Source organism: Erpetoichthys calabaricus, chromosome 4 (genome assembly GCF_900747795.2).
Source record: "Erpetoichthys calabaricus chromosome 4, fErpCal1.3, whole genome shotgun sequence".
In the NCBI taxonomy this organism is placed as follows: Eukaryota; Metazoa; Chordata; class Cladistia; order Polypteriformes; family Polypteridae; genus Erpetoichthys; species Erpetoichthys calabaricus.
The window spans coordinates 311,583,237-311,607,347 of NC_041397.2; the positions used below are offsets into that span (position 1 = coordinate 311,583,237).

At 48.6% G+C, this 24,111-nt stretch overlaps 1 protein-coding gene across 1 annotated transcript in view; it reads left to right on the plus strand.

The window, feature by feature from the left end:
- LOC114644957 (A disintegrin and metalloproteinase with thrombospondin motifs 5) overlaps positions 1-14,817 on the plus strand; it is a 74,890-nt gene extending 60,073 nt beyond the window's left edge. The window contains 13 exon segments of the mRNA XM_051926041.1: positions 1,591-1,758; positions 6,591-6,884; positions 9,388-9,518; positions 9,520-9,560; positions 9,656-9,735; positions 9,738-9,778; positions 9,780-9,842; positions 9,999-10,049; positions 10,051-10,116; positions 10,118-10,179; positions 12,198-12,232; positions 12,235-12,287; positions 12,289-14,817. Of these exon segments, the coding sequence (XP_051782001.1) occupies positions 1,591-1,758; positions 6,591-6,884; positions 9,388-9,518; positions 9,520-9,560; positions 9,656-9,735; positions 9,738-9,778; positions 9,780-9,842; positions 9,999-10,049; positions 10,051-10,116; positions 10,118-10,179; positions 12,198-12,232; positions 12,235-12,287; positions 12,289-12,756 (1,553 nt within the window). The 3' untranslated portion in view covers positions 12,757-14,817.
- The last annotated feature ends 9,294 nt before the right edge of the window (positions 14,818-24,111 follow it).

Below are 24,111 nucleotides of genomic sequence, written 5' to 3' on the forward strand. Positions count from 1 at the left end.
AGTCCTGTGGCCATTAATTGTATGATGCCATGCCTCTGTCTAGTTGGTGAATTATTATTGTTATTATTATTGTTGTTGTTGTTATTATTATTGTTGTTGTTGTTGATGTTATTGTTCAATGGTCAGATGTTACCACCAAGCATCGCTAGTATGCAGAAGTGTTATACAACAATATAACCAGACAGTCGTATTTAGTCCAAGTGTTCGGAGGTCTGTGAGTCAATGGAGGCTGCGATGGGGGCTCTGGAGAGACGGAGCAAAGAGTCTGAGGGTCTCGGCTTGCAGGTGTCCTGACAGAGCCAGGCCTTTAATGACCTCATGGGCACATCAATGTGTCTGTTTGAGGAGAGAGCGTCGACCTCGTCGAGAGGTTCACTTACCTCGGCAGTGACCTTCATGTTTCTGGTGACTCTTCATATGAAGTCAGTAGACATATTGGGGGGTCATGGGAGGGTCATGAGGTCCCTGGAAAAATAATTTCGATTGTTAAACATCCAACTGGTCAATCGTCCGAGTGTCCACCATTGGAGAATCGTGCTTGATCCTCACATTTAGAAAATTTGCTGGACGAGGGAGGGTGGAGTCACCCTTGGACAATCGTGGATGATCTTCAGAGGGTCTCCATAGGAGAATTGTGAGCAATTGTCCGAGCGTGGTGTGGTTACCATTTGAGAATCCTGGTGCTTCCTGGTTGTAAGACATGGATGCTATCTAGTGACCTGAGTTGAAGACTGGACTCCTTTGGTGTCTCTTTGGAGAATCCTTGGGTACCGCTGGTTTGACTTTGGGGTCCCAAATGAGGCATGTGGCGAGATTACCCGAGGGTGATCTGGCTCTTTGTTGAGGACCAGGCCAAGGGGACACTCACGTGACACCTGGCTGTGGCAGATAGATGGGTCGGACTGGACCGCGTGTCTACCTTTGGGATTTTGGGGGGGGGATTAGCTTGCCAACCAGGATCCCAAGCTGTTTTGTCTTGTGGTGGGTACAGCAACGCGCAGTTACCAGTGCATGCTCCCCGACCTGACCTGACCTGTTCGGCGGTCTGTATTGTATTAAAAATTTCACCCCACCACCTACGACCACCAAGTAGAGTGGGCCCTGAGCGCGTGTCGACGTGTTGTGAGCAGTCATTATGAAGGAGGCCTGAGCAATCAGACTCCACGGGGCTCAAGGTACGGGCCACTAACTCTTTTAACAGTGCGTCACTGTCCATGGAGCTTCTCTCGAATGGTTGTGATCAGAGGAGATTCAAGGTGCAGGCCGGTGGCTCAAACAGAAAGCGTTGAGACTGGATGGTCTGCTATGGACCGACTGAGGGGACAAAGTGAAGTGGATGGGTGTCTGCCACTCTTCCTTGAAGCTACTGAGTTATGAGACGAAAGAGGCTGACGACGTTGAGTGGGATACAAACGGGGTCGGTGTGTCTGGAGAAAAGCTTTGGGACGTGCGGGTCCACCGGACACCATTTGTTCTTCTCATTCCGTTGATTTCTTTACAACACTTGTCCTCTGCCGCCGCCGCCGCTGTGTGTGACCTTTTTTTTACCGTGACCTCCATCTCTGATTTCTTCTCCTGTTCCCTCTGCAGGACACTTGTTGGGCTTATCCCATGACGACTCCAAGTACTGTGAGGAGAACTTTGGCTCCATGGAAGACAAGCGGCTCATGTCGTCCATTCTAACCAGCATCGACGCCTCCAAACCCTGGAGCAAGTGCACGTCCAGCACCATCACGGACTTCTTTGACGATGGCCATGGTATGAGGACTAAGAGTGGTAGGGGTGTGTTAGGGAGTGGCTCAGATGGCCACGGGTACAAATCTCAATGATCCTGTTACCCTCAAGGCCAGTGAGCTGCATGCACTCCTGTTACTCAGTCTCAATGGACACATGGGCTGCCGTCGGTGGCCTTGTTTAACCACAAAAGGCGCTAACAATGAATTAGGGCCCAGAAAGACAAAAACAACACAGTGCAGACAGCACATGGTCATGCACACCTGAATATGTGCACTCACTTTGAAATTCACTCATGCGCACACGGCACTCGCTTGCCCTTACTCTCCCATATCACGGGTTTCTGCCTTTAGCCTTTGAACCCTGGCCTCATGCTCTCCAGCCCCTCTCATCGTGCCAAGAACTTGTGGCTAACTCACTTATGTGTCTACAGAGGGAGTGTGTGTGCCAGCTGTCTTGTTTTTAATGAAGTGTCTCCTCACACACACACACACACACACTTAAGGTGTGTGTGAGTACTCGGTCTCTTTTCAGTCGCACTTTCAGTATGTATCCCTCTTTTCCATTATCGTAGATGACCAATCGAAAGACGACATTTTCTTACTTGATATAGTGCCTTTTATCATGAGCACCCTTCCAAGGTTCTTTGTGACTGTGGTGTTTATGGTTTCTGCATTTCTGCAATGTGAGCACCAGGGGGTGAACTAACTCAGGCAGGGTCACCCCAATGAGGGAAGGACAGGACTTTGAATGGAAAGTTGGGGTGCAGTTTCACTCAAGGTAGTCAAGTAGCCTGTGTTTGGCATTGAACTGCCATCCTTATGCTGTACCACTGCTTAGCCCAGCAGTTCTCAAACTGTGGGGCACGCCCTGAATGTTGCCACATGTGGCGTAATTTCACTATTCGTAGGGGAATTTTAAAGTTGTAGCGGTGTATCGGCTGCAAAAAATAGAGAAATAAATTTTATTAGGGTTTCAAAAAAACGTTAGGGGGGCGCGATTAAAACTGTTATGACAACTCGGCTCGCAAATACTTAAAGGTTGAGAAACGCTGGCTTAGCCCCTGGGGTGCCATACTGTTGTTTCTCAAGATAATAAATGAATTGAGCAGGACACACACAGCACACAGTTATAAATTTGGAGTCCAGATAGATGAACAGATTTGTTCAAGTTACACAGTCAGTCAGTGGTTGGCAGTGAACTGGCATCCTTCTATTGTGCAGTACAGCTGGTTAGCCACTAGGGTGCCACACTGTTGTTTCCCAAGACAATAAACAGATTCAGCGGGACACACATGGCTCATGTTATAAATTTTGAGTCCAGATAGATGAACAGACTTGTTCAAGTTACATAGGCAGTCAGCGGTTGGCATTGAACTGGCATATGCAGTACAGCTGCTTACCCACTGGGGGTGCCGCACTGTTGTCTCTTAAGACAATAAATACATTCAACAGGACACACATGGCTCATGTAATAAATTTTGAGTCCAGATAGATGAACAGGCTTGTTCAAGTTACATAGGCAGTCAGCAGTTGGCATTGAACTGGCATATGCAGTACAGCTGCTTACCCACTGGGGGTGCCGCACTATTGTCTCTTAAGACAATAAACAGATTCAATGGGACACATATGGCTCATATTATAAATTTTGAGTCCAGATAGATGAACAGACTTGTTCAAGTTACATAGGCAGTCAGCGGTTGGCATTGAACTGGCATATGCAGTACAGCTGCTTAGCCACTAGGGTGCCACACTGTTGTCTCTTAAGACAATAAATACATTCAACAGGACACATATGGCTCATATTATAAATTTTGAGTCCAGATAGATGAACAGACTTGTTCAAGTTACATAGGCAGTCAGCGGTTGGCATTGAACTGGCATATACAGTACAGCTGCTTAGCTACTGGGGGTGCCGCACTGTTGTTTCCCAAGACAGTAAACAGATTCAATGGAACACACATGGCTCATGTTATAAATTTTGAGTCCAGATATATGAACAGGCTTGTTCAAGTTACATAGGCAGTCAGTGGTTGGCATTGAACTGGCATATGCAGTACAGCTGCTTAGCCACTAGGGTGCCACACTGTTGTTCCCCAAGACAATAAACAGATTCAATGGGACACACATAGCTCATGTTATAAATTTGGAGTCCAGATAGATGAACAGATTTGTTCAAGTTACACAGTCAGTCAGTGGTTGGCAGTGAACTGGCATCCTTCTATTGTGCAGTACAGCTGCTTACCCACTGGGGGTGCCACACTGTTGTTTCCCAAGACAATAAACAGATTCAATGGGACACACATGGCTCATGTTATAAATTTTGAGTCCAGATAGATGAACAGACTTGTTCAGGTTACATAGGCAGTCAGTGGTTGGCATTGAACTGGCATATGCAGTACAGCTTCTTAGCCACTGGGGGTGCCGCACTGTTGTCTCTTAAGACAGTGGATAGGCTGAACAAGACACATGAGATACTTAGCTATACAATTTGAGTCTGGACAGGCAATCAGACTGACGAAAGTTACGAAACGAGTCAGTGGTTGGCAGTGAACTGGCATCCTTATTTTGTGCAGTACAGCTGCTTAGCCATTAGTGATCAATCTGCTATCAAACATGACAGTGGAATGACTGAACAGGACGCACACAGTATATACACATTAATACATTTTGAGTCCAGACAGGTGATCAGACTCACTCGAGTTACACAAGTAGTCAGTGGTTGGCATTAAATGGGCATCCTTTTATTATGCAGTATTGGTGCTTATCCACTGGGGGTGCCATACTGTTCTCTCTTAAGACATATGACAGGACTGAACATGACATGTGAAGTACATGGCTATACAATTTGAGTCTGGGCAGGTGATTGGACTGACCAAAGTTATGAAAGGAGTCAGTGGTCGGGCAGTGAACTGGCATCATTATATTGTGTTGTACATGTGCTTAGCCATTACTGGTCAATCTACTATCACACAAGACAGTGGAATGACTGAACAGGACACACATGGTATATACATATTTTGAGTCAAAACAGATGAACACATTCATTCAAGTTACACAAGGAGTCACTGGTTGGCACTGAACGGGCATCCTTATATTATGCAGTACAGTACCTCTGATGAGCAACTGGGGGTGCCATGCTATTGTTTCTTAAGACAGTGGATAGATTGAACATGACACATGAGGTACATGGCTTTAGAATATGAGTCCAGACAGGTGATCAGGACTGACTCACATTAAACAAGTAGTCAGTGGTTGGCAATGAACTGGCATCCTTATATTGTTCAGCATAGCTGCTTAGCCACTAGGGGTGCCACACTGTTGTTTCTCAAGACAATAGACAAATTAAACAAGACACCTACAATATACAATTATAAATTTTGAGTCCAAATAGATGAACAGATTTGTTCAAGTTACACAGGCAATCAGTAAGTGGCATTGAACTGGCATCCTTCTATTATGCAGTACAGCTTCTTAGCCACTGGGGACACTACACTGTTGTCTCTTAAGACAGTGGATAGGCTGAACAAGACACATGAGATACAATTTGAGTCGAAACAGGTGATCAGACTCACTCAAGTTACACAAGTAGTCAGTGGTTGGCAGTGATGGGCAATCCTTATATTACACAGTACCTCTGCTTAGCAACTGGGGTGCCATGCTGTTGTTTCCGAAGACAATGGATAGTTTGAACATGACACGTGAGGTACATGGCTTTACAATATGAGTCCATACAGGTGATCATACCCACTCAAGTTATATAAGTAGTCAGTGGTTGGCATTAAATGGGCATCCTTATATTATGCAGTATCAGTGCTTAGCCACTGGGGGGTGCCATACTGTTCTCTCTTAATACATATGAGGCTGAACATGACATGTGAGATACATGGCTTTACAATTGAGTCCAGACAGCTGATCAGACTGGCTCAAGTTACATAAATAGTCAGTGGTCGGCAGTGAATGGCATCCTTATATTACGCAGTACCTCTGCTTAGCAACTGGGGGTGCCATGCTGTTCACTCTTAAAACATATAATAGGCTGAACAGTGCACATGAAATGCCTAGCTATACGATTTGAGTCTGGACAGGTGATCAGACTCACTCACGTTACACAAGTAGTCAATTGTTGGCAGAGGACGGGCATCCTTATATTATGCAGTACCACTCTTTAGTCACTGGGGGTGCCATACTGTTCTCTCTTAAGACATTTGACAGGCTGAACACGACACCACACAGTACACAGCTAGACATTCTGAGCCGAGGCAGACGATCAGGTTACACGTGGATTTAATGGTAGTCTCAGACTGGCATGTGTGTATTATTATCACACGGCTCCTTTGCCAGTCTGCAGAGGCCCTGCTGTAACATAAGACAATTCAAGAATTACACTTACATCATGAGCGTCACCCGCTGGGGCTCAAAATGTGCTGTTCAGGTTGCATAAGGAGTTAAAGGGCAAGTTTGTTTTTTTTTTTCCAAGTCAAAGTTATTTCTTCACAAACACAGTATTTATATGCATCGTGTTCTAAAGTTAAACATTTTCTTTATTTTTTTAAAATAAATCCACTAGATGGCAGCAGTGTGCTCTCCCGAGCCTTGCTGAGATCCTAACAGCTTATCCTAAGAGACACTCAGGGTTAAACATTTTAACATAGAATTCCAATCCCGAGAGATGCAAGGGGTTAACGCCAAGGAGGTCACCACGAGGCCACCCTGCCATTTCACAGAGACAACATGATGGACCGACGTAGTGGCATTAGACCTGGCATTGTCCTATTATACAGTTACAGTACAGTAAGGCTCATGGTGGGCATGTTTACTGACCCTCCTCTGTCTCTCTCCTTCCATTACTCACAGGGGAGTGCCTTCTCGATCCTCCACGGCGCCATCTGCTGGGCCCCGAGGAGCTTCCTGGCCAGAGCTACGATGCCATCCGACAGTGTAAGCTGGCTTTTGGACCCGAGTACACGGTGTGTCCTGGCATGGACGTGTGTGCGCGACTCTGGTGTGCCGTCATTCGCCAAGGACAGATGGTCTGCCTCACCAAGAAACTACCCGCAGTGGAGGGCACGCCGTGTGGTAAAGGGCGCATCTGTCTCCATGGCAAGTGCGTGGACAAGACCAGGAAGAAGTACTATTCGGTGAGTGGGAGTGGAGGGACAGCAGGGGGACACTGGCCGTTTAGGCTATAGGTGGCCATCCCAGGCTGGCATCGCCTTAAGTTACAAGCCACCCTGACCTTTCACAATGTATTCATGTTATGATTGTCCTACCAGCCAGTGACATCAAAGACGTCACCATGCTGTGGCCACTTAGTGAATCATCTTTGGTCCATCCAGTCCGCGTTGCCCACTTAGACGTTTAGATGTCACCTCGGTGGTGTCCATTTGAACTTTGGGGGGTCCTTTGGCTTCTGCTTTGCCAATCAGTTAACATCTCTTGGGATTCCGAGGTCGGTGTGCTGGTCACCTTGCGTCAATGTTAGAAGGTGGTCAGTCTGGTAGTCATTAAAAGAATATGTTGCTTATTTTCAGAATACGAATTCCACCAGACATATTCTCCAGCACAGCATGTCCACTCAGCTGACCACTCAAGGGTCCATCAACTATGTGGAGAGCTTAATGGGATTTGCAGTCTATTTTATGGTCAGCAGAAGAGGCAGGTTCTGTGGCTGTGAAGGGCTAACTGCATATTTCACACCACACAGGGTGGTCAGCAGAACACATCCACCCACTCTGCGGTCATCTGAGTGGGTCAGCCTTGTGGATGGTGAAGGGGACACCTGCCTTATGTTAAGGTGTCAGACTCCAGTAAGCCGAGTGCTCCCTGTGTGTAGAGTTAGAGGGAGGTGCTCACTTGGTCATCTCAGTATGTCCACTCGTGTGTCCACGTTGTGGGAAGTGAAACCAACTAGCTCAGTAGTAAAGGTGTCCTGTGGTCAGTGCCGCATGCCCACTCTGTGGTGAGCAGTGGGTAGGCCAGTGGTCACTGAAGGACTATCTACGTATCTGCAGGTCCAACAAGAGAGTAGCTTATGTCCTTTAAAGCCTGTCCACTCTACTCCACTAGACAGGACTCCACCATGTGGAGAGTTTACTGTGATAGCATTTGGTCAGTTTGAGTATGTCCACTGAGTGACCAGCACAGCAGGCAAACAGTGTGGTCAGTGAGGGTTTCATAAGCAGGTCTGCCTTTTGGTTGGTTTAAAGGACGTCGTCTCCTTATACACTTTATGGGATCCACCAAGGTACATGTCCACCAGGTGGACAGTTTCATGGGATGGTGTTTGATCGGTCCAGTTTGACACTTGAGTAGACAAGACTTGTGTTTACAATACCAGCTATACCCTGGAAAATGGCACTTTAACAGTAGTGTCTCTGTAACGTGTCCACTCTGTGGGCTTCCTGAGTAGGTCCCCCTTGTGGTCAGTGACATTTTGAACACAGACTCCACCAAGTGAAATGTCCACAAAGTACGGTATAATCGGTGCAACAGGTCCACTCTATGGTGGTCCCCTCAGTAGACCAATGTTTTTGGTCAGTGACAGACCATTTACAGAGTCCACCAAATGAAATGTCCACTTTGTGTAGAGTTTCATGAGATAGTGTGACTCTGTGGTCAACTGTCTAGTGGCCAGTGAAGGGCTTTATGCATATGACTTTGAATAGAGGACTCCACCACGTTTGAGGCCCTTGCATGATTAGTACTCAATGGTCACCTGAGTAGGCCTACCCTGAGGTCAGTGAGGTGCATAGTCCAATAACGGAAATGTCCACTTTGTGTAGAGTCTCATAAGATAGTGGTCAATGGCCAATGAAGGACTATCTGCGTGGCATTTTGAATACTGAGTCCACCAAGTGAAAGGTCTTGTTTTTATGTTGGCACAGTATCACTCTAATGACATGTCCATTTCCATAGTTCTAAGAAAGCAGAGTCCACCAAGTGAAATGTCCACTTTGAGTGAGCTTCATGAGGTATGTTATGATGGGTAGGACGTGTCCACTTTGTGAACTCATGAGTTCGGCCTACCTTGTGGTCAGTGAGGAACTACCTTCATAGTTCCAAGCCCACCAAAAGATATGTCCGCTTTGTGTAGCGTTTCATGACATAGTGTCTGTTCAGAATGTCCTGTCCACTCTGTGGCCACCTGAACAGGGTCTGCCTTCTGGTCAGTGAAGGGATAATTGTCCTTGTAATTAGAATGCAGGCTCAGCATTTTGGTCATTTCAGTAGGCCCAGCATATCCACGTTGTGGTCATGGTTGAAGCTGAAGTGTCCAGCATGTCCACACTGTGCCCATTGTTGAAGTGTCCAGTGTGTCCACACTGTGCCCATTGCTGAAGTGTCCAGCGTGTCCCCATTGTGGTCATTGTTGAAGTGTCCAGTGTGTCCACACTGTGCCCATTGTTGAAGTGTCCAGCGTGTCCATGTTGTGGCCATTGTTGAAGTTGAAATGTCCAGCATGTCCCCATTGTGGTCATTGTTGAAGGTGTCCAGCGTGTCCACACTGTGGCCCATTGTTGATGTGTCCAGCGTGTCCACAGTGTGCCCATTGTTGAAGTGTCCAGCGTGGCCACACTGTGGTCACTGTTTGACAACTCATCTGTCTTGTCCACCTCTTTCATGCCAGTCTCTTTCTCTCTTTGTTCCTCAGATCACAATCATGGCAGCTGGAGCTCCTGGGGTCCCTGGGGTCAATGCTCCCTCACGTGTGGCGGAGGGGTCCAGTTTGCCCACCGGCTGTGTAATAATCCCCCACCTCGCAACAACGGGCGATTCTGCACTGGGCATGCGGTCCATCTACCGGTCCTGCAATGTGGAGGCGTGGCCCGGCGAGCAGTAAGTCCGGTCAAGTTCGGGTGAGGTGGGGTCCTACGCGGGGGCCTCTCACAGCCAAAGGTCTTCAAAATGTCTCCTGTGTTCTCCTACCAGGGCAAGAGCTTCCGCCAGGAGCAGTGCGAGGCCCGCAATGGCTTTCAGACGGACCCCAAGGGCGTCAAGACCTTGTGGAGTGGGTGCCCAAGTATGCCGGCGTGCTGCCCAGGGGACGTGTGCAAGCTGACTTGTCGCGCCAAGGGCACTGGCTACTACGTTGTGTTCTCTCCAAGGGTAAGATGATGCACACGGTCATGCAGCGGACGGTGGGATGGCACGTGATTTCCATGTACCAGTCTGCTGCATTTTGACAGACCCTTCCTCTTTACTAAACACTTAGTGTGGCGATGCCCCCTTTGACTCACCACTCTCCATTCTCCTTCCTGGCAGGTGACCGATGGCACCGAGTGTCGACCTTACAGCAACTCTGTCTGTGTGAGAGGGGAAGTGCGTGCGCACAGGCCTGCGATGGCATCATCGCTCCAAGCTGATGTTCGACAAGTGTGGGGGCACTCTGTGGTGGGGACAACTCAGGATGCAGCAAAGTGGTGGGCAACTTCACCAAGAAGAGGTAATGGCCTTTCAGCTATGGGCCACGTAAAGTGAGGGGTGGGACGTGTGAAGGGGGCTGCGTTTGTATGTCGAGTCGTGCCAGGGAGAGCTCAGCTTGACTTTACTTACCTGAAGGTTTACTTTCAGGCATTTGGAGTGCATCAAGTCACCACCTGGTGACATTTTGGGGTCCCAATAAACATCAGAAGTAGTCGGAGATCGATGTTAAATTCGGTGTTTCTGCCATTAAGTAAAATTGCAAAAATGGGGTTTGAGTGGCGACAGCGCTCCATGTAAAGTGGGCACCAAAGTCAAAAAGAAGACCCTCTTCATCAAATTTGAGCCCACACATTGGCGGCTTTTTATTTTACCACACTGTCATTACCCAAAGTGACTTCCAAATCACATGTGCAATTTCTGCATTCCTACATTAGGAGCTGCAGAAGAATAAGAGACTCACAGTTGGGGTCGGGGGGGTTATACTGGCATCTCCTGGCTTGCTGTCCAGCATCTTATCCACTAGGGGGCCAAATCTTAATGTTCAGACTTGCTCATCCAATTAGGGCAATGATGGGCACTAGGGGGCATGGTGGGACCTAAGCCTGAACGGGGGTTCCAGTACACCACAGGGCTAATGACGGTGCAGTGTTGAATAAGGCTGCTACCTCAGAGCTACATGATCCCGGGTTCAAATCTCACACAGGTCAAGACCGAGATAGATAGATATGAAAGGCACTATATAATAGATAGATAGATAGATAGGAAAGGCACTATATAATATATAGATAGATAGAGGTACAATTTAATAGAAATAGATTTAAAAGGCACTATATAACAAATAAATAGAAGTGCAAGGCCTATAGATAGTGCTCAGCTGACCGCCTCTGAATCGTTAGGATTACGTAAATGAAAATCGCTGAAATAGTCACATGATGTGACGTGGACTTTGGTCAGTCCTGTATGATATCATAAACAGTTCAGATGCCATCAAGGAGAAATACAATAAATGAATAAATAAAAAGCATCATTAAAGAGCACCTTTCCATTGTGCTAACATTTCATGGGGCACACAGGCTGGCACATTTATGCTGTGCAGTGTTTTAGCCACTAGGGGGCCACGTTGCCTCTTTAAAGTATATCTGAGTGAATGTCTTCAGTGACACTTTAAACAAAGTGGGGCAAACACATGCAGAATGGCACCGTGATTCACCCTGCTGCCTCCTGGGTCTGGAGTCCAGGTTCAAATTGGGCACCTGGTTGTTATCATTGTGGAGTTTGCATCGTATTTGTCTGATGTTTTTACCCAAGATGACTTACAGCAGTTGGTTCCATTTCTTTTGTTTTTTATGATGGTGTCAGTAGTGGGATTTCACCCTACAGCCTCAAGGTCTGTAGTCCAAAGCCTTAACCGCTATGCCACTTGCGCCATGTCTCTCTCACTATATATGACATTTGGGTTTTTTCCCTTCAGGTGCCCCCATTTTCCTCCACAAAGCATTCATTAGCGATTTCTATTCAGGGTTGGTTCCTGCCTTGAACCCGGCGCTGCTAGGATAGACTCCAGCTTTTCCAATAATCTGCCTAATTAGATCAAGGTGGGTTGGAGAACGTTTTGTGAAAACGTCTAAAAGGTGTATGCCAGCCTGAGTTCTTGGTGTCGGTGGCACATGCCTAATAAAGGTCTAGAAGGGTCCAGCTGAGCTCATCCACAGGGCTCTACCCATCCCAACCCTTACCCATGTGGCATTCGCACGGCTGCCAAGAGCAGGTCAGCAGTACGCCTGCTGAGCCACAGTGCCTCCTTAAGTCAGGGAGGACTTATATTGAGTTGGCGAGTGGGCGGAGCCACCACCCATATCACCGGACCAATGGGAGTGTCCCTTGATTGTTCAAAGCTCCTACCCTTCCTATTTAGCACTGTGGAACAGACAGAAATGATGCCAGCTTTGCCCTTAATATTGCCTGGCATCTGCTTTGCCACCCCCACCTTGTTCTAACTGCCCATTCTCTCTCTCTTCTGTTTCCCTCCTGCCACAGCAAAGGCTACACTGACGTGGTGAAGATCCCCGAGGGAGCACACACATCAAGGTGCGCCAATACAAGGCCAAGGACCAGCAGCGCTACACCCGCCTACCTGGCACTGCGCAAGCAGAGCGGCGACTACCTGCTGAACGGCAAGTTCATGATCTCCACCTCGGAGACCATCATCGACCTCAATGGCACGGTGATGAACTACAGCGGCTGGAGCCAGCGCGACGACTTCCTGCACACCATGGGACCGGGCGCGCTGCGGGAAGGCCTCACCGTGCAGATCCTGGCCACCGATGCCCGTCACCCTCTGGACGTACGCTACAGCTTCTTCGTGCCCCAGAAGCCGGCGGCACCCCCCGGAAAGGGACCGAAGGGCAACGCGGCCCTCCTGCCCGCCCTGCCGGGGTGGGTAACGGGACCCTGGCTGGCCTGCTCTCGGACCTGCGACACCGGCTGGCAGACGAGGACTGTCCAGTGTCACGACGGCCAGAATAAGCTGGCCAAGGGCTGCCAGGCGCAGCAGAGACCCTCCGCCTTCAGACAGTGCCTGATCAAGCGATGCTAAAACCTGTGGATCGGAACTTTATTTTTGTATTGCGCTACGAGGAATATTATTGTCCGTATTTTTACTATACAGACCAACTATTTTTAAAGCAGCGGAGGGGCGGTGGTCCGTTCTGGTGCCCACGCAACCACCCCCCGCACTTGCTGGTGGATTTTTGGAGCTACTGGAGGTGGGGTGGGGGAGTCGTCTGGCGGACATGTTTTTGCACAAGTGAACCTGACCCGAGGCTCCCACCTGTGCCCATCGGAGCCTTCTTTGCCCCTGAATGGCATCACTTGGAGTCCTTGGGGGGGGGGTTTGGAGCACATACAATACTTCGTCCAGTGGTGCGGACCCCGGGCGATCGCCCTCCCTGACCAGGACTTCAATTGGAAACAGGAAATGGGGGCTGTCGTCGGATGTGTCTCTACCCCTTGGACCATACGGTGGGTGGGTCGGGGGTTTTGGGTTACGACAGCAGTCCTGAGCATTATGGGTATTATGACAATGTGTGGCATGGACTCCTGAGGAGCAGTCCATCTGGAAATAGAATGGCTGGACCACCCCTCCCCTAACACACACACACACATAAGGAGTGAACATAACACACACACACACTCGCAGGCCCCCCTTCCCCGACATGCCCACCCTCCTGCTCATCTGTATCAATTCAAATCACTTGAACCTTTCTCTCAGGACCAATCGTGCCACTCATAACCACGGTGCCAATGCTTGCCCTCTTGCTTTTGGAAGGTTGATGTCTTTTGCAGGCGGGGTGGCGGTGGGCTTCATAACTCCACTTCAGAGAGGGTTGCGGGTCAAAGTTTAAGGACACGCCTGTCAGACAAACGAGATAAAAAGACGTCCATGCTTTCATCCCAGTAATGCCTTTGACAGACGTGTCCCCCCCCCCACCATCCCCGTATGCCCGCCTGACGTTTGGTTTTCACATAAGCCCCCTGCCGGCAGGCCTGCAAATCCCGTCACGATACACCGAGGCGTGAGATGGGAGACTTCAAAAGGGACGCTGATGGAAAATGCAGGCCAGCTGAGCCCACGGGACGTTTCTCATTCGTTTGTCGGCTTCTCACGCGTGGCCTCGTCACCAACGGGTCACCTATAATGACGCTAAGATCAGAGCCAGCTGGATGGGAAAGGGCATCAAACATGGCCCTCAGAGCCCACCTCCCTCACATGCCAGTCACTTGAGTATGAGGGTGCTGATGGTGCTATATCGAGGTGGTGACCCAATAACCGAACACAAGGATGGGCACCTCGACAGAGCGCCCCCCCTGGCATCCACCTTCTCTAGTGCAGCAGCGACAACGCGAGACGCAGAGGGCATGAAGAAGCCCAACATGCACTGACACAGGCAGCCTGTGGTTCAGGATTTTAAGCTGGCAGGCGGGTCTCGTAATTCTTGTAATTCTACAGCCCCCCCACCCACACTTCATAATGGGACCACCCATTTCTCAGTGATTGTGTAAAGAGTGAAGAGCCAGCGCCACACAGAGGTGAGTGCCAGCGGTGTGGATGTGGTGCATGAGGTGTGGGCCACCGGTTCTGCCCTTTCAAGCCATCGTCATTGCACTGTGGTGGAGCACAGTGGGTAGTGAGACCCCCAGAGAGCCGGCGTGTTCATCCACGGACACTGCTGCTGGCTTGGCCTCTGCGTGGCGCCCCCTCCTGGGTTGGTTCTTTTTTTCTCCCAGCATACCTCACCGCTTTTGAGCCGGGTGGAAGGTGCCAGTAGGGGGCGCTCCTTAGACGACGTATGTTGGGTCATTTTGCCAGGGGTGCCTCCGTTAGCAGTTTCCCCTCACAGCCAACACGGACCACAGAAGCGTCCTGGGGGGGGAACGGGGGTCCGTCACAGGAGATAACAAAAGGCCACACCCCACCCTGAGGCCGATCACAGCCCATCCCCCCCCGTCACACGCACCTCGACGACGCCTCAGAGCCCCCCGAGTCCTTCACGCCAGGGGAGGGGACGCCAGAGAAAGTGAAACACAGCACTGAAATAATTTATTGTTTGTTCGTACAACTGCTATGTGAAATCGATGTGATGAATTTATTTATTATTCTAATTATTATTATTTAACAAAAAATGGTGCCGATGGCTTTGTGTTCTTGACGAAAACGTGCTGGGGTCTCAGCCGAGTGCTCAGTTTGTGACGACTCTCCTCAGAGGGTGTGAAGCACACACACACACACACTCTCACTAACATGCACACGGTTACACACACACTCTCATGCATGTGCACACAGTCACACACACACGCCTTCAGTCACACACACTCAGTTACACACACACACAGGCCCACACAAAGGCCTTACAGCATACACACACACGTGTACATGCACACACATATATTCACACTCAACACACACACACTGACATAAAGGCATGAACACATACTTTCACTAACATGCACACGGTTACACACACACACACACTCTCATGCATGTGCACATAGTCACACACACACACATGCCTTCATTCACACACACTCAGTTACACACAGGCCCACACAAAGGACTTACAGCATACACACACACATGTACATGCACACATATATTCACTCTCACACACTTTCACTAACGTGCACACGGTTACACGCACACGCTCATTTACACAGTCACACACACACGATAGACACGTGTACATGCAGGCACCCACACACTTAGTTACACACACACACAGGCCCACACAAAGACCTTACAGCATACACACACACACACACACGTGTATATGCACACACATATTCACACACGCACACTCAATTACACAGTTGCTCACACACAAGAACATGCAAACGTGCAGACTTAGGCTCATCCACACACACACACTCATTCCCACATGCACAGATCTGCCCGGATACAGAGACACATTCACACACACGCATGCCCAAGGAGACTTAATGACACACACCCAGATGCTCATCCACACATTGCGGCTCGGTTACTTGGGGACCTCCCTGTGTGCCCACCCAATGGGGAGCTTGTTCTCCTCCTCCACCCCAGAAGCCCACATCCTGCATTCCAACTCAAACACGTGCGCCACTTTACACGTTCCTATGTGTGTGCATTATCGCAATCTTTGTGCAGCTCTCGTGTTCTCCCCTTTGCCCACTCGAGTTTTCGTACGTCACTCTGCATTCTGAGCGAGTGCTAACAGGGCTTGGGCTTGGTGTGGAGACTGAAGTGGCAAATTAAAACCACTAGGGGGCCTCACTGTCTGCAGTACTAGATGGATGGGAAAAAGAAAACTGGGTACAATTATACTGGAGAAGACCACCACTACCACCACTAGCCTCTCCAAACACATGATGTTGGGTTTGAAAGGAGTCCAAACTGGAGAGAGCTGCAGTGTAAGGTAAGTCTTGGTGGTGTCCAGCAGGGGGCAGGTGTTGGAACATTCTAGACCAGAATACAAATACAGCTGGACAAGGTGGATGGGCAGAAAATGGGAGCTGCACTGCAGACCAGCTTGGGCTCATTTGTGGCAGATGAAGTTTAATGTCAATAAATGTAAAGAATTACACATAGGAACTAAAAATGTGAGTTTTGAATACACAAAATTGGAAGATATTAAGAAGGCTCACAGAATGTCAGGTTATATAGCGCCTTGCTGTGTGCAGTACAAGTCACAGGAGGGTCTGCCCCAGCTTTAAAACACACTGGTGAGGCCTCATCTGGGGTCCTGTGTGCAGTTTGGGTCTCCAGGTTCCAAAAAGGACATAGCAGCACACGAAAAGGTCCAGAGAAGAGCAACTGGGCTGATTCAGGGGATGAACAAAGAGGAATGACAGAAGGAGCTGAGCCTTAAGGAGATGAAGAGGAGACCTGAGTGTGGTGTTTAAAATGATGAAGGAAATCAGTCCAGTGGATCGAAACACTGACTTTAAAATGAGTTCATCAAGAACACGGGGGACAGAGTTGCAAAATGTCGGCTTCTTTTATTGTGGCTTTTTCAAACTTAGGGTGGTCTTCCTCAGCTGTGGATGAAAAATCAGGATGCAGTGTAACGTCGCATGAAGGACGCATTCCTGACATTTCTTTTTAAATGTCTGTAGCTGCCTTTAAATCATCGAGTGCTCCTGGACTTTTCAGGGTGGTGTTGCATGGCCTCAGAAGTTCATGTGTGAGATGATAAAAACAAGAACAACAGGTGGTCCCGACTAGCATAGGAGCCATCAAACCCAGATGGCCCCTCCACTTATGTAGTCCTCCCAGCCCAGTAAGTCATTGCTCTCAACCCCAGTCAGGGTCCCAGTCCATCTGTTCCAGCAGTTACACAGACAAATGCAGTATGGTGGTCCAATGGCTGGTACTGTGGCCTCCCGATCCAACGACCATCAACACTGTTGATTTCTAAGTGGTGTTGGCATGTTCTCCTTGTGCCCTGCCACCTGCCCAAAGACATCTGTCAATTTGTGACTCTAAACTGTCCCCTCATTTAAAGAGAGGAGGTGACCTTCAAGCCTCATTGCTTAACATGGACGGTTCAGGTTGCACATGCACAGCCACAACACCAAGGATATGGAGACCACTGCAGGGCCAATTGGTCCACCTCTCAGATAGAAACCATATGACATTCAGCATAATGTAAAGAAAAACATTGGATTATGAACACAAAGCTGGGGGTCCTTCTAGACATCTTAACACTTAATTAAATAACTGATGGAAGCGTTTGCCACCAAATATGATGCTGAGCTCCCCCTAGCCCTTACTGCACTACTGGGCTCCTTAATTTTCTTTCACTCTCCACCAGAAGATGGAGTCACGGATAATTCTTCGCTCTTCTTTGCAACCCCCAGAGTGACGGAGTGCAAGTGGGCTCTGGAATGGACTGGTGTACCCACCCGGGAGAAACTCCAAGAAGGAGCAAACCGAGGGGCGGGGAATTTCAAGGGCTGATAATTTGATTTGCATAGCTGAGGCAGGCAGACGAGGAGAACATGAAAGAAACGTGAAACTCGCACAGTGGGGGTGCGGGGGAGGCAAACTCTAATCCCATTACTCCAAATCACAAGCTGGGCCCCCCTGTGCAGGTGACACACACTCACAGATGTCGCGCGTCACTTCTAACAAATGGCACACTTACGCTCGGCAGACTTGATGTCATTAGCAGGTTCGCCGATTCAACATGTCTGACCGGGATGCACTTTTGATTGCAACGTGTATTGGCTATTAAAACAAACCACTCAGAACAGATGAATGAAGACGGGGGGGGGGGCACGGTGGCTGGGCCTGCAGGTCCACTACTCCGGGTTCAAATCCAGATTTGCCTAAAGTGTGGAGATTCAGTGGTGTGAGCACTGCAAGTTCTGCCGTCTTCTGCAATGTGAACGGCTGTAAGAGGACCATAAAGAGTAATGAGGTGAATTTGTGATGTAAAGTACAGTATGTGGCCATACAGGGGCGCCCAACATCAGACACATCTCCACCAAACACAGCCCAATAAATGATATTGACTTAATAACCGTACCTCGACAGCTGGATGACGGCTCTACAAGTCCGTCTCCTTAAACTCTTCACGTGAGGTTTGCTCTCTGCCTCCCGACTCCGACTCCTCTAAGTGAGCTGAGATGATGGCTCCTTTTATGATGTCGTGACATAATACGGTGGAAGAAGCAATTCCAGGTCATGTGGAGGCTCCTCAGAGTAGGGGGATCTTCTCTGATGGTTGCCATTTCCAAACAGAACGTTGCAGGGGTCTAAACTAGGACTGTACCAGAGTAGCTCTGCCACCTTTCACCCTGGGGGATAAACTCTCCTTGATAACCTGTCCCCCCCCCAGTCTGTCCATTATATGACCCCCCCCCCCAAAACTGGGATAGGAGCTTAGTGCCATCCTGGCCAGGTGGCACCTACACTAATGTAGTCCATCCGTTATGACCTCTTGGCCCAGTAAGATATCACCCTCCATCCTGATTGGGATGCCAGTCCATACCAAAGCAGTGTGGTGTTCCAAAGGTTGGGCGTCTATAATGCTGTTAAGACGGCCCTGGTTCTCCTTGTTGTCTGCATGGGTTTTCTTTACACCTGCTCAAAGACTTTTGTGAACTGGCGACTCTAAATTGTCCCTGGGATGTGCCGCCTTGTGCCTGATGCTACCGGGATAGGCCCCAGTCCCCCCGCAACACTAAAGTGGATCAAGAAGGTTCAAGAAGGTTTGCTTATTTTTCGAGGGGGAGTCAAGCTAAAGTTATAAATAATGTGGATTTATCAGAAAATGGAATGAACCTTCACCAAACTGATCACGTCATTCATGTCTCAATGGAGTCTCCACCCTCCTCGATGCACTGGCGCCACCTACCAGGCAGTGCCGGGATTGCAGCAGAATAAAAGGTTTTGCCTTGTCCTGGCCACCATTAGTGCCCCCCGAGTTATTGTCGAACACTACAGTCACTAAGTGCAAGTCCCTGTGACTTGCTGGAGACCACTGTGAAGCCGGCAGGGATTGCTGTCTCGAGGGGTCCTTTTGTGGGCTGCATGTCAATGGCACACACACTGCTAAGGACACCAAGGCTTGTCTGGAGAAGCTGAAGTTTCAGGTATTGCCACATTCGCCAGATATGGCACCGAGTGATTTCCACCTTTGTGGACCACTAAAAAAAACATGTGGGTGGTCATCGATTCGAGTCCGATGACGAGTGTCAGTGAGGACGAGACCAAAACCTTTTATTCTGCTGGCACTGCCAGGCAGGTGGCACCAGTGCATCGAAAAGGGTGGAAATGCCATTGAGAAATGAATGGCATGATCAGCTTTGTGAAGGTTGGTTCCATTGTCTGACTTTCTAACTTTAGCTTGATCCTCCCCCCTCGTACTTTAAGGGTGTGCTGTGGTGTGTCCGCTGGTCACTTAGTGTCACTTAATGTCTGGTCACATAGGGAGTGCCAGTCCTGATCCTGCCTGTTAATGCTGGACTGGTGACTTCAGGACGGCCCACGCTGTCCACACCCCACTGCACATCGAGAGCCCTGCGGGGGAACTGGACCACCAAAATTCCTTGGTGTGCCCCCTGGCAGCTGAGCGTACTCAGTCAAGTAACACCACCACCACAGACAAGGAGGTGCAGCAGCATCTCCACGTCCTTCAGTGACTACCACCCCATCTTCTCAGCACATTCTGCACCATTGGTTTGGGAACTGCGACATCTCCAACTATCAGGGAGGGCAAGATCATTGGGACCTCCCGGCCCACCATCTTTGAAAAGCCCAGAGCATTGTGAAGGACCACCAAGCTTCTGCAGCATCCAGCCAGGTTCTTTAACAGCGGACCCCCTGCCCTCAGATCTCCCCCTAGTGTCTATTTATGTGCAGTGCATTTGTTGCACTTGCCACTACTGATGTTTTTTATTATTAATTGCTGTTATTATTTATTTATTAATTTGTTTATTACTCACTATCTCAAGTTATTATTATCTATCCCCTTCCCAATCTTTATGTATTTGTGACCTGCACTGTGGTCCCCTTCTTCCGTGTCACTACATGGATCACATGACAATAAAGCCACATGACTTGACTTGGATGGTAGGACACTTGAAATGTGACCGTTTACAGATTAGGGTTCAGATGTTTCTGCCCCTTGTTTGGAGCCCCCCACGCCACCCGCACTCAATTCAATGGACTGTAACTTATTAAGAAAGGCACCGACCTGCCAATAGAGGGCAGCACAGATGAGCAAAAAGCAAGCCAAGAGGTCAAAGAGATTCAAGCTCCGAGAGTGGGCTTCTCGTCCAGGCCACAGGTCTCGGGTCAGGAGGCTGCAGCAATGAACGGTCCCCTAAAGGCGGAGGTGGGCCGTAGTAAGAGAGGTGACCAAGAACCTGATAGTGACAATGACCCTGAGTTTCCAGAGGGACTGTGTGGAGATGGGAGAAAATTCCAGAAGGATAACTGTCACTGCAACACTCCACCGATGAGGTAGAGGGGCCGTACGACACATGAGAGCCCACCGGGAGATTGCGAACAGGCAGGCCAAAGGATTTTCAATCTGTCAGAAGCAAGAAGCAGGGTTGAACTGTTTGGCCACAATTCTAAACGCTACGTCTGAAAGAGACCACCAGCTACCACCACAGGTAGCCCACCCTAGATGAAGCCCACATTCACACATCTCCTCATTGGGCCTTTAGAAGTCTCACTGGCACCCAATAAAGCTTACGCTTGGGCCTTATGGTGTAGTAGTATGGGACCACCAGACACATACAGCACAGATGCCCCCCCACCCGTCCCCCCCCCATTCCTTTGTCTTTCTCCACATCATTTTTAAGTCTTATTAGCCGCTGTTAAGGTCTGGCTGTGTAGCGGTTAGTGACCACCAGACACACAATAAGTAGCCCCCACACTAGCATTAGTTCCCGTACCCGCCCTATACCTTGTGTAATGGGCCACATGGGTTGGCTGGCATCAATGGTTCCTTATGTGGCTGTGAGGCCCTTTTAATGTGTGAATGGGCATCCCGACCAGGTTGGGAAGTTGTACCTTAACTAGTCAGGAGGCCGTTATAACGGATGGACAGGGAGAGACTCATTCCCTAGGACCACCTGTAGTGTGCCTCCTGATTGGACGCCCAAGCGCAGGGCATTATGGGAGTTGTAGTTTTGGTGTGCAGGTTCTCAGGTACCACTAAGGGGAGCTGCGGGAGGCAGGGCTGGTGCCACCATTCACCTAGGGTGCAGATCATAAGTTGAGGGGAGCCCATCTGCACAGTTGGCTGGCACACTAATAAACTTGGTGTAGGGTGCAAAATAGCCTGGCACTGGCACTGGCTGGAGGCAGACTCTACTGTCACAGGGTGGTTCTGTCTGACCTGGAAGTGCTTCCTTGGATGCAATGTGACGGTGCCAGTAATTACTCCTGGGTCAGGTATAAAAGAAGCTGCTTGGCATCCCCCCAGGGGGGGTCCGGAGATGAGTCGGATGAAGCTCACCTGGCACAAGTGGAGAAGGGAAGAGTCGTGTTGCTGTGGAAAATCATTCAGGGATCTGTGGCAATAAAACACATTACTGGAATCTGAACCTGTGTTGGTGAAGCTGTGCCTGGGGGGGTGTGGGGTGCTGCGACGCCCCCTAGTGGCTCAATCTTGTAAAGGGGGCAGCTAGTCGTAGCAGGAAGAGTGAGAGAAAAGACGGCAGTTCTGTTTTAATAAACATCGATGGATTGAAAAGGTGAAGAAAGTGAATTCGGTGAACAAAGAAAATCAAAACTCACACTAGCAAAGTCACTCTTCAAAGGAGGAAGAGGAGGATGAGGAGGTTAGGAGCAGCACATTGGCACACCCACCACATGACAAACCACCTCATCATCCCAGATTAGAACCCGAGTGCAGCCCTGCGATTGGTGACACCTCAGGACCACCCAAGTTCAGATGGAATGGAACCAGTGGGAGGTTTTTTTTATGGTGGCTGGAGTGCCACGGACCCCGAAGTTTTCCCTGCAAGTTGGAAGACCTGGACGTTGATTAACGTCATACACAAGGGCCTCGCACAAGGGCCCAACCGAGTAGAGTCACCTTCTGATTACCGGTCCACATGCCTAACCTCCGAGGTGTGAATTAAAACGATGGAACAAAGAAAACAAAAAACAACAACTCTCTAAGTCAAAAACGAACTCGCCGATGCCCCCAAACCCCCCAGGGTTACACTAGGGACTCGGAAAAGGAAAATGAATCCAAAGAAAGCAACGTGCCACCTCGCCACACTCTCGTCACTCCTCTGTGCTCGAGGGAAATCCTCGAAAGAGTTCTCAACATGCTAGACTGCTGACCCCAGTGTGACAGCTCGATGGCACCACACGGGTTGACAAGTCTTGATGACAGATCTTAGGGAGTTTACCACTAGGAGAGTCGTGCTGCTTTGTGGATGGCGAGAACTCCAATGGGAATAACTGCGTTAGAGTTTGAGATGTAAGTGGATGATGTTGATGGTGGTGTCACAAGTCACTGACTGACCAGTTTAGAGTATTTAGGGGTAACAAAAACCATTAACTTACACATAATAATTCTTTAATTCTGTATTGGAAACAACAATAGGTAAGAGTTTCACACAACAATTTAAGTTTTACCATTAGGAGAGTCATACTGCTTTGTGGATAGCATTAACTCCAATGGGAAAATCTGTGTTAGAGTTTGAGATGTAAGTGGATGATGTTGATGGTGGTGTCATAATTCAAAGCCTGACCAGTTTAGAGTATTTATGGGTAATGGATACCATCAACTCCCACATGATAATTCTTTAATTCTCTATTGGGACCAATGATAGGTAAGAGTTTCACACAACCATTTTAGTTTACCATTAGGAGAGTCATACTGCTTTGTGGATAGCATGAGCTCCAATGGGAATAACTGTGTCAGAGCTTGAGATGTAAGTGGGTGATGTTGATGATGGAGTCATAATTCAAAGCCTGACCAGTTTAGAGTGTTTATGGGTAAAGAAAACCATTAACTTACACATAATAATTCTTTAATTCTGTAATGGGACCAATGATAGGTAAGAGTTTCACACAACTATTTTAGTTTACCATTAAGAGAGTCATACTGTTTTGTGGATGGCGAGAACTCCAATAGGAATAACTGTGTCAGAGCTTGAGATGTAACTGGATGATGTTGATGATGGTGTCACAAGTCACTGACTGACCAGTTTAGAGTATTTATGGGTAATGGATACCATCAACTCCCACGTGATAATTCTTTAATTCTGTATTGGGACCAATGATAGGTAAGAGTTTCACACAATCATTTTAGTTTACCACTAGGAGAGTGGTGCTGCTTTGTGGATAGCATGAGCTCCAATGGGAATAACTGTGTCAGAGCTTGAGATGTACGTGGATGATGATGATGGTGGTGTCACAAGTCACTGACTGACCAGTTTAGAGTATTTATGGGTAACAAAAACCATTAACTTACACATAATAATTCTTTAATTCTGTATTGGAAACAACAATAGGTAAGAGTTTCACACAACAATTTAAGTTTTACCATTAGGAGAGTGGTGCTGCTTTGTGGATAGCATGAGCTCCAATGGGAAAAACTGTGTTAGAGTTTGAGATGTAAGTGGATGATGTTGATGATGGTGTCATAATTCAAAGCCTGACCAGTTTAGAGTGTTTATGGGTAAAGAAAACCATTAACTTACACATAATAATTCTTTAATTCTGTATTGGGACCAATGATAGGTAAGAGTTTCACACAACCATTTTAGGTATCCCAGTATTAATCGCAGTGCAGTCTAAATGTGCATAATGAGTGCTTCAGTGTGACTGACTGTGGTCACGTGCAACCCACAGAAAGTGTCAGTGCCAGCTGGGTCACCCCTTTTAATAATTTGGCAAAAAACAACAAAACAAGCACCAGAGGGTGCAAAACAGAAC